Raw genomic sequence first — 9,882 nt, 5'->3', positions numbered from 1 at the left:
ACAAACCTTAGCCATGCACAACAAGGCATTCACTTCTGAAAAGAGGAAAGGGTTTGCATTCAGAGTATTATTATTTGTTACAGCAAACTGGCATGAATTGGAAAAAATAAGCAAGCTTTCAGATAGAAAGCCTGTCTCTGGTTCTCTGTGTGGTTTTGTAAGAATGAATGCTGGCATAATGAAATTTTGTCTCTATGCATAAACCTGGCCTTGCCTGTGCACTTCTATCAAGAGAACAATGATTGGTAACACTTTAACTAGCATGACACGGCTAAGAGTGACAAGGGATCACAGGAGGCAGCTCAGAGTTGCCTTATTCACAGGATGAGGGAACAATGGCAGCTCCCAGGATAAAAACCTTCCCTGTTTTGGGAAGTGAAGGTCATCAGCCAGTCTGAAAAATCACTCTGCCTGCACTTGGTTGTATCCATAAGTGATCATAGGTCACACTCACCTTTTTCCTTCAAAGACTGAAGCGCTTATTTCTAATGCTGGTGTCATGAAATACTTTTCTTATGTTTTCAATTATATTTTCATCCACATAATTGTAGTCATGCTCTTCTTCCTCTTCCTTTTCTGCCTCACAGTTTCTTGCTAGGCCTGAAAAATTAACACAAAAAAAATAACTGCAAGGAAATGGAAGCTTCTGCTCTTGGCCCGAGAAAAAAAACAACCAAAGAAAACAATATTCATCTTACTTTTATCATTTTCACAGAGATCTTACAGGACTTGCTCAAGTTCATGAACAGTATCTGTGACAGATCAAGAATGAAAATGAGCTGAGCATTTTACAAGAGAGTCTTCACTCAAGAAATCCTATTTCAGTTTTTGCATAGTACTTGTACCTCTGAGTTGAGCACTTCCTGCTATCTACGTACGAAAAACTCTAAGGTGTATTACAACGGTTAAATGGTGCAATCACTAACAGCATAAAAACAGGCAGATAAAATTATCTGACTGTATCAAGAGAAGAGCAGTCCACTTGCCATGAGACATGTGTGCTATCCTTACTGCAGATGTGCTCTCATTCTCTTATGTTTCATTGCCTGGCAAGATGAGCTCCTGCAGCTAGGAACCCATGGTGTTACCATGGGATTTCCTAGAGCTAGAACCCCTAGTTGCTTCTTATTCAGAAGGTGATATAATAAACAGAGACACAGGTTTGAGGTTGAAATGAAAAGTTTTGAAGTATATTTCTTTATATCCACCTAGACTAGCCTGAAGCAATACTGAGGACAAACCTTTCAGAAAACAGCAATCTTTTCCCACAAGGGCAGAGATAGTCCCTGGAAGTCTCTTAGTAGCCCTCATGCTGGGGCAAACTCTGCTCTGCATCTAGGCACAGCAACAGCTTCAGGTGTGGTGGAAGCATCATCAAAGTTCCCTTGCCAGGAGCAGCTCGCTCTTGGAGTTTATCAGGAAGCCTCATCTTTAATAAAGCTGAGAGGATACTGTGTTTCTAAGGCAAAAAAATTCATGTGAAATGTCAAAACAGTGTCAACCACTGATTTGTGTACATCTGTTCCTGGTTGATTAATTTGCTATGACACAATGTGAAACAACCTGCAGTAATACACTTTATGACCTCCCACAAGACTGTGCTTGTCAAACAGGTCCTACTTTATGGGACTAAGCTTCTCAAACAAGAATCCTCCCAAGTTTACTCTTGCGACAACCATGTGCCCCTTCACCAACAAAATAACTGTATAATCCCTGAGCAGTCTCCAAACCCCACTTGTGTTCCTCCTTAGATTCTCCACGGCTGAAGTGTTTCTCCTCAAAAAACTGGACATTGCTCATTTCTTTCTGACATTGTGATCCTCTCCTTTGTAAGTTTTTTAAGGCCAGAAATAACACTAAGTTAATCAAGCAGCTGTCTGGCCACACCAGCACAGAGTCTATGGTAGACCAGTTGACCCACAAATCCCCACTTCTAAATTAGCCAAGTGTTTCCAGTTCCAGGCATCAAAAGGAAGAAAAGCAAAACAAACCCCCAAACATATGATTAGAAATGTAATGAAGATCTCACTCACACATGTGGCCACTATCCTGTTAATAAGCATTTCCAGGTTTGTAGTTCATTTGCAATTTGGCTGTGTTTGATATCAGCAAAAGTAAACTAATGAATAAAACAGGCACTGAAAGAATAAGCTAATCCCTGTGATTCAGCAAGGGAAATATTGTTTGTGCACTTAGACTTGCTAATATGGATATAAGGTACAGATTGCTCATGGATGGCATAGCTGACTTTCTTCTTTCCCAAAAACATGCAAACAAAATGATACGCTTCCAAGCAAGACAACTCAAGGAGAAAGAAAATTAATGTCACCAGGCCAGACTAAATCACAGCTGTTCCCAGCCCCAAACCTGTGCAGGATGCCTTCTGAAATGTATATATTTACACTTCAATAAAGCATTAAGCAATGAATGAGACAAGCTGAACAGTCCCAAGGGGATTCTGAACATTGAAATCAATGCAATTTTCTTCCCTCTTTGGAGAAAAATCTATTAGCCTCAACACTGAATTACCGAATCAGGTAGGCCATCTCAGCCTGCCAAGAAAATAAGGCTTATGTCATCATGCTCTCTATCCATCCATCCATCAACCTTTTCGGTACTTTTACAAGTTTATTTTTGCCAATTTCAGTCAGGTTTGAAAAGGGGGCAGAAGTCTCACTGTGGTTACAAAAGCGAGAGTTGAATTAGTTCCTCTATTGAAAGAGAAGCATGCAGAACACAGCTGTTATACACTCCATTTGGCAGCAGACAGCAGGATAAATCAGCATGTGCATATTGGTTGGCCACTCAACACACACATAGCTCCAGACCTGCTCTTTTTCATTTGATAGGAGCACCATAAGGAGGGTTTTGGTTATTATCAGGAAAAGCAGAGAGAAGCAGTAGGGGACAACAGACCTGAGTACTTATTAAACCAAATTTCATTAATTCTGCTCTTCCTGGAACAATTTGTATAATTACATTTGCCTTTATAGTGGAAGACTAGTGCTCTGCAGGCTAAAAATTTCCATTTATCTCACTTGTATCCTCACGTGAGTAGGATTTGTTGGGTTTTTTCTCGGAATATACTTGCTGTTTTTCACAAATGTCAAGGTCAGAAATGGTTGTCATAATTCTCCATTCTGCCCTTCTTCAAAATATAGGCAACAGAAGTAACCCAACCCATCAAACCTTTGCTTGAATGAAACAAGTGCTAGGGCCCCCAGCTCATGTACATACAAGGCTGCACACCTAAATGCCTCTGATTGTGTGACCATAACAGTTTCATAGCTATGGTAAATATTTCAGTTCAGTATTTACACTGCATAAATTAACATTCAACCACAGAATAACATTTATTGTTTATTTATGCCTAACTTGAAAAAAGAAGTGAAATATTCTGCATAATAGTATTATGAACTCAACGTGGTAGAACCACTTCCATATTTCTGCTCATCACTTAAGTGAAAATGGGCAGAACTGAAGGGATATGCATAAGACAAAGTGTTTTTATGAACAGCAGCATCTTAGTTGATGTGGACCTGGTTCTAATGCTTGTCAGTGCTGATGAGAACCAATTCCTTAGGGATTGCTACTGAAAGCTGTTCAGTGATAGCAGAATCAGAGCCCATAAAACTAATGGGCTGTTCCTTGAGTTGATATCCATCAACCATTCCTTCATGTGATGATGTAGCATATCTTTAAAAACTGTTAAGTGCCCCAATCAAAATATCTCATATAGACTGTTGGGTTGCAATTCATGTATGGGTAATGATTATCTCCCTCTGGAACCTACTAACTCATTGTTTGGAAAAGTTTAATCTTAAATGTAATTTCTTTAAAAAATCTTACATTTCCTGAAAGAGGCAAATGTTGACCTCTTTCACTGTCCTTTTACTTTTAAATTTTTTTCTTTTTCAGTTTTTCTCCTAGTGTACTTTGCTGGTTTTATTGATCTTTTTTGAGACCTAATTTCCACTGTTGCACTACAGCTTCATATAAAATAAATCCCTAGTGTATCAGCAGCTCTTGCAGATCAGAAATGGTTGCCACAAGTTTTAAATAATCACATATTTCATGCCTCATCATACATTCCTGCAAGAGGATAAGGAGAAGAGCTCAGGGCACCATCACACATGTCCCCAGGCTCTCAGGTGCTGCTCTGCACAGGACTGGGGGAGCAGAGCCAGGCAGCACTCCCAGAGAGTGGGAGAGGGGACTGACATGAAGTACCCTATAGTTACACTACATCTAACACTGCAATACCTCCTCTTTGCAACCACCTCTACAAGCTTCTGCCTGGAACCTCTGCATATTACTGCAATTAAAATCAATCATTCTAATAAACTTTTAAAATATGGAAGGATTCAGAGCCTATGCTTTCTTCCTCCTGCTGTGCAACAAGTTATGGCTTAGTTAACGGCAAAGCTGATTGAAAAATCTTTAAATATAATTTACTAAAGTGTACTTACCATCCTATGAAATTATATGATCACCCTATTTTAAGTAATTTTGTTGTTTTTTTCTTAAACTTATCTCAGAAGATGTGTCAGTCAAAACCAAGCTTCGTGTTTGCAGCCCAAAAACCAAGAAAAAGAGTCCTTTTTATTTTTAAGATAGTTACAAGACCATAGATAGGAGCAAAAGAATCTAATACAAGTTTTGCTCTAATCAGAGACTGAGCTGAGTGTAGAAGCTGGAGAGAGTTGTCATACATGCACACAGTAAAGGATTACTAATTCAGGTTGCTATCCCCATGTGCCTATTTCAGAATGCTAATATGAAACCCCTGCGATGCCATAGAAAAAAGAGCAACTTTTTTTTCCCAATTAATTCAGAATTCTATGTTATGCTTTGAGCTTTGAGGTTATTATGTTTAATTCTTTTTAATACTGTGCTTAGAGCACAGTGTCATAGTCCTAACTAATAGGACAGCAAACTACAGTAAGGGGCAGAATTTTCTTAAACCAACTTTGCTGCTAAATTTAGTAGACATGATATGTGCATCCTAAATTGCAGTCAGAAGGCTCATTCGTCTTTTCTCTCTCCAGCCCACTGGCCTCCTAAAACAAGTGCCTAAAAACAGAATATATAAATACCTTCCCTAAAATATCCTGCCATCGATAAACAAAATCAACATAAACACTGTTTTATTGCAGACTGTAACAATTCCAGAAATCTAAGCCATGAGTAAGAAGATTAGGTAATGCTTTAGAAACTCCACTTGGAATAAATTTTAAGGTTAAAGAAAAACTGGTACAGCAGATTTCTGATGAGAGTTATTTTCCTGTAGATATTGCTACTATTTCTAATGAATTCAAACTCAGTCAAATATAAGAAAATAAGCTAATAGCTTTAGTGGCCTATTCAGGTTTAATTGCAACAGAGGAAAAAAGGTTAAATTTCTTAGAAACAAGGAAAATAAATCCTACCTTTATTAACATGAACTCTGTAAGGAAAGACAATAGAGACTTTAAAACTGAAAGAAAAACACATTGCTTTTGCTTTCAAAACTATCTGGCCCTTGGAAAGAAATAATAATTGTCTCTGTAACGGGTTGTTTTGGGGTTTTTTTGAGAGCACAGATTCAACATCCTTATTAGGAATTTGAAACAGTTTGGTTCTTTGGAGCGTGGCTTAACATTCATCAGTAGAAGTTTAAAGATGAGTCAGTGAATGGTGCATTTCCTCCCACTCAAAACTCACAGGAGTGTGTCTGTGTTATTAGTCTTGACATATTTTCTAATCCATTATCTTGTGAATTAGCAGAGCAGAGTATACTCTCTGGAACAGCCAAGCTTGCTGCACGCAACAGTGGCCTCATGGGGATCTGTTGGCTGGCCAGGAAGAACTGCCATATCATCTAATCTGATCTCCTGTATGATTCTGCTGTTATCTTTGAATGAAACCAAATAATTTTGGATTAGACTAATACACATCTTTCATAAAATCCGTTAGCTTCGATTTGGGTATGTCAGCATACAATCCATCACTGTTCTTTGGATTAGGTTAAATCTGCCTAGTTCAAACTCACGCTATGCTCCAATTTAGACAAAGTTTGTACAGGGATATCCTCCAAGGCAATTAAACAAGAAGTAATTTACTAGTCTTGCAAAAGCAGAAACATTATGATACTACCTCCTGATTTTCTGTGTACTAAACATAGGTACTAGAAGTTTGTTTCCTACCCTCAGTAACAAAGGCTATTCTTTATCTCGTATTCCATGAGTAGTCTAAATAAATACAGTATATAGAATGAACTTCAAATTAACTAATTGCAACTTTCATGAGAAATGAATCAGGAGACGTGATTGACAAGCTTTGAAATCAGATACACGGCTAAGAATGGTCTTGCTGGGAAGAGTTACTGTGTGAATCCTTGCAGTACCAGAGGCACTCAAGCCTTCAGCAGTCCTAACACCATTTTTTTCTCTCATACTCTTGGTCATACACCTAAGGCTGCCTGCAAAGAACAGGTCTCTAGCCATAAACTCAGGAAAATAGGTGGGATAAAAATGAGCATGACTGATAAGTCCACTGGAATCAGGAAGAGTTAAGCCAGCAATCTCTCATGATGATTGATATGTAGGTTTCAATCAGCAGAAAAGCAAACTCTGCTTTCTCAGAAGGGATGCCACAGCAACAATTAGGATCTTAATGGAATGAAGACCAAATGAAATGGGGCAAGAACAGCTAAGAGAAGATATTTTCAAACCTGAAAAATTCCCTAGAAAAGCTTTGTTCTCAATTAGATGGTTTCAAAATTAAAAACAAATGAAGACTTGACTAAGAAAAATAGACTTGTGCTAGAATGTTAAAAAATCACAATAAAAATCAAGGTTCTGTTCAAGAATTATCAAGGTCATATGAATAAGGCATAATGGGGTTGACTAAAGACCAATGTGAATAAAGAGAGAGAAGGCAGGCAGACTTCAAGCAGGGCAGATGAGACAGTCAGCAATGTTGCCTTGTTTCACCATAGTGTTGAAACATGTTCAGTAGAAGGTCCAAGTCATGAACTGCTGCAAAAGGTTCAGGTCTCCTCTCTAGTGTCCAGAACCACAAACTGCATGAGCTAAAAAGCAGTGTGAAGGAGAAGGAAGTTTGCTGGTAACGTGGCTAACAGAGGCAGCCCTCTGCCTAGGGACAGGTGAAAAGGCCCCTGAGAGCTTCTGGGTCAGGATTTAACAGACAGACCAACATGAGTGATGTTGTGGGTGTCTGCTACAGACACAGTGATTCATTAATGGCATGGTCAATGGAAGTTTTGCTTACTAAGTTTGCAGATGATACAAAGTTGAGAGGAGAAGCCAAGATGTTTGTGCTACCATCCAGAGGGACCTGGACAGGCTGGAGGACTGGGCAGAGAGGATTCTCATGAAGTTCATTGAAGGAAAATGCAAGGTCCTGCACATGGGGAAGAATAACCCCATGCACCAACACAGGCTGGGTCTGAATGACTGGAAAGCAGCTTTGCCAAGAAAAACATTGGGGTCCTAGCAGACCAGCTGACCATGCACCAGCAATGTGTCCTTGTGGTGAAGCAGTCCAACAATGTCCTGGCCTGCATTAGGCATGGTGATGCCAGCAGAGATCCATGCCCCTCTGCTCAGCACTGGTGAGAGCACAGCTGGAGTACTGAGTCCTCAGTATACTGAGGTTGGGGCCTCCCAGTATGAGAGGGACATGGACATTCTGGAGTGAGTCTAGCAGAAGGCCATGAAGGTGATTAATGGCCTGGAGCATCTGAAATAGAAGGGGAGGCTGAGAGGGTTGGGACTGTTCAGCCTGGGGAAAAGAAGGCTCAGGGAGGATCTTATCACTGGGTATAAATACCTGATGGGAAGATGCAAAAAAAGATGGAGACAGACTTTTCCTGGTGGTGCCCAGTGACCAAAGAAAAACAGGCAGTAACAAATACTCTCACAGTAGGAAAATGGTTCCAATTCAAGAAATAGAAAGACTATATGACCTCCCAATCCTGTTATTGAGCTGAAGCCTTAGTAACAGTAGCTCCAAACTTCTTTTCTCAGCCTGGGGATCTCAGTTTAGAAACTACTGCACAGTTCCTGTAAGAGGCACAGGAAGTGACTATATGACTCCACTCCTCACTGCATGAACTGAGCATCTGCATTCAGAGAAATCTTTGAAGAATCTCGACTGTAAAGCCATGATGTGACTTCAGATGGTGTGACTGTCCCTGTCTGTGAGGAGTCTAAAACCATCAAGTACCTACAAAAACAATGACTTCTGTGCTTGTGTATAAGTCAGCCCTCAGAGTACCAGATTAACCATCTTGGTATTCTTTCTTTTCTTCTGGGGTTTAAACAGAGGATACTGTCCTTTGTAGCTGCCAATATGTAAGCTTTACCATTTACCCCTATAATATCTATTCAGATCATGAATCAGTGACAAAATGGGGCCTGCAGTGAGATTTTTCACAGCCATGAAAGGACAAATTTAGGATTATATTTCAAAGCAGCCAGATACCAAAATATTTTTGAAAATCAATCCCTAAATAATCAACTTCCACAGCAATAAGGATCAGTGAATATTCAACATGCCACAGTAATTCTTTTCTATAAAAGTTTTTTATGCTGCTTTCAGGTTTCAATATACAAAGTTTCAGACAGACAATCCTTTTTCAGAGGCTCACACAGTGAATGACATGGCAATAAAGAGAAACTTTATGGGAAGTTTTTATATTGATATCAATTATCAGTTAACAAATGCTGTGAGGATGAGAATATGTGCTTTAGTCTTTCAAATGTTCCAGTGTTGTAATTAATGTGATGTGCTCATATTTCAGATATAACCTGTGACTGACAAATTAATGAAATCAATTCTTCTTTTTATATATTAACTGCAAAGTTAATATAAATATAATTTGGATTTGTCCTGTTATCATCTATCTTCTCAACCTCAATACACTTCCCTTCTGAAAAAGAAAACCGTGAAAGATAAGTAGAAAAACTAACCAGCTATCAAAAATTACAGGAAATCCAAACAAATGTGACTTTAAAGACTATTATCAGTCAAGTAATTTGCTCAATATTATTTTTTCTTCAAAATTCAAAAACGTGAGTTGAAGACATCTTCATGTTGTTAATGCAGATTGCTTACTCATCTTTAAAACCTTTCTAGATAGGTATTGTTTAACAGATTATGTGTAAGCATCATCCTAAAGCAAAAAGAAAGTGCATCTTTACCAAACGTCTGTTCCTAAAAAACACTGAATATTCATGCTGCAGTGTCAAACAGAGTTTAATACCATGCTGCTGTTGAGAGCTTGGATGAATTTGCCTTATGGCATTTATGGAGGAGAAACAGAAATGTTTCCTTTTCATCCCTTTTGACTAAGCCACAGATTCCATGTGAAATCACAAAAGAAACTCCTGTATGTGAATTTTTCATGAGGACTGAGGTTAAGCTTTGTTATATTAGTAACTCAAACCATAAATGTTAACTGACCTTTAATCACAGTGGTTTCCACTAGTGTAGCTTTCCCAGTCATGTCTCTCTTATTCTCACAATGCACCAAATCCTTTTGACAAGTAACTTGCAATTCCGAAACATCAGCAGCTTGATTTGAGCACAATTTCTTGGTGGCATCAACACAGAAGTTCTGAAATCACACAGAAGAGCACATTAGCTTTACATGTGAATTCTTATTCCAAAGTGGTGCTTTCAAGAGATGTGACATGTAAGAGCAACATTCTTTGGGTTATTTCTGTGAGTTTTAACCACAGATCTATCTGTCGAAGTCATCAATAATGTTTACCACAACGCTTGTCTTTGAGGCATGTACATCACAAAACAACATGACCAGAAGACACTCTATGTGAAGAAATTACCAATAAAACATATCTCCAGTCCTTCTTCCCT

The 9,882-nt window shown here is 38.8% G+C and overlaps 1 protein-coding gene across 1 annotated transcript in view; it reads right to left on the bottom strand.

Moving 5' to 3' along the window:
- Positions 1 to 463: 463 nt before the first annotated feature.
- The window catches only part of THEMIS (thymocyte selection associated), a 73,203-nt gene continuing 63,784 nt past the window's right edge, over positions 464 to 9,882 (bottom strand). The window contains exons 5-6 of the mRNA XM_009081879.1: positions 9,469 to 9,622; positions 464 to 600 (exon numbers count right to left, since the gene is read on the bottom strand). Of these exons, the coding sequence (XP_009080127.1) occupies positions 464 to 600; positions 9,469 to 9,622 (291 nt within the window). The remainder of the gene's footprint in view (positions 601 to 9,468; positions 9,623 to 9,882) is intronic.

Source organism: Acanthisitta chloris, unplaced genomic scaffold (assembly GCF_000695815.1).
Source record: "Acanthisitta chloris isolate BGI_N310 unplaced genomic scaffold, ASM69581v1 scaffold1269, whole genome shotgun sequence".
NCBI lineage: Eukaryota > Metazoa > Chordata > Aves > Passeriformes > Acanthisittidae > Acanthisitta > Acanthisitta chloris.
The sequence above is the reverse complement of the archived record's forward strand: the minus strand, read 5'-3'. Positions and strand labels throughout refer to the sequence as shown.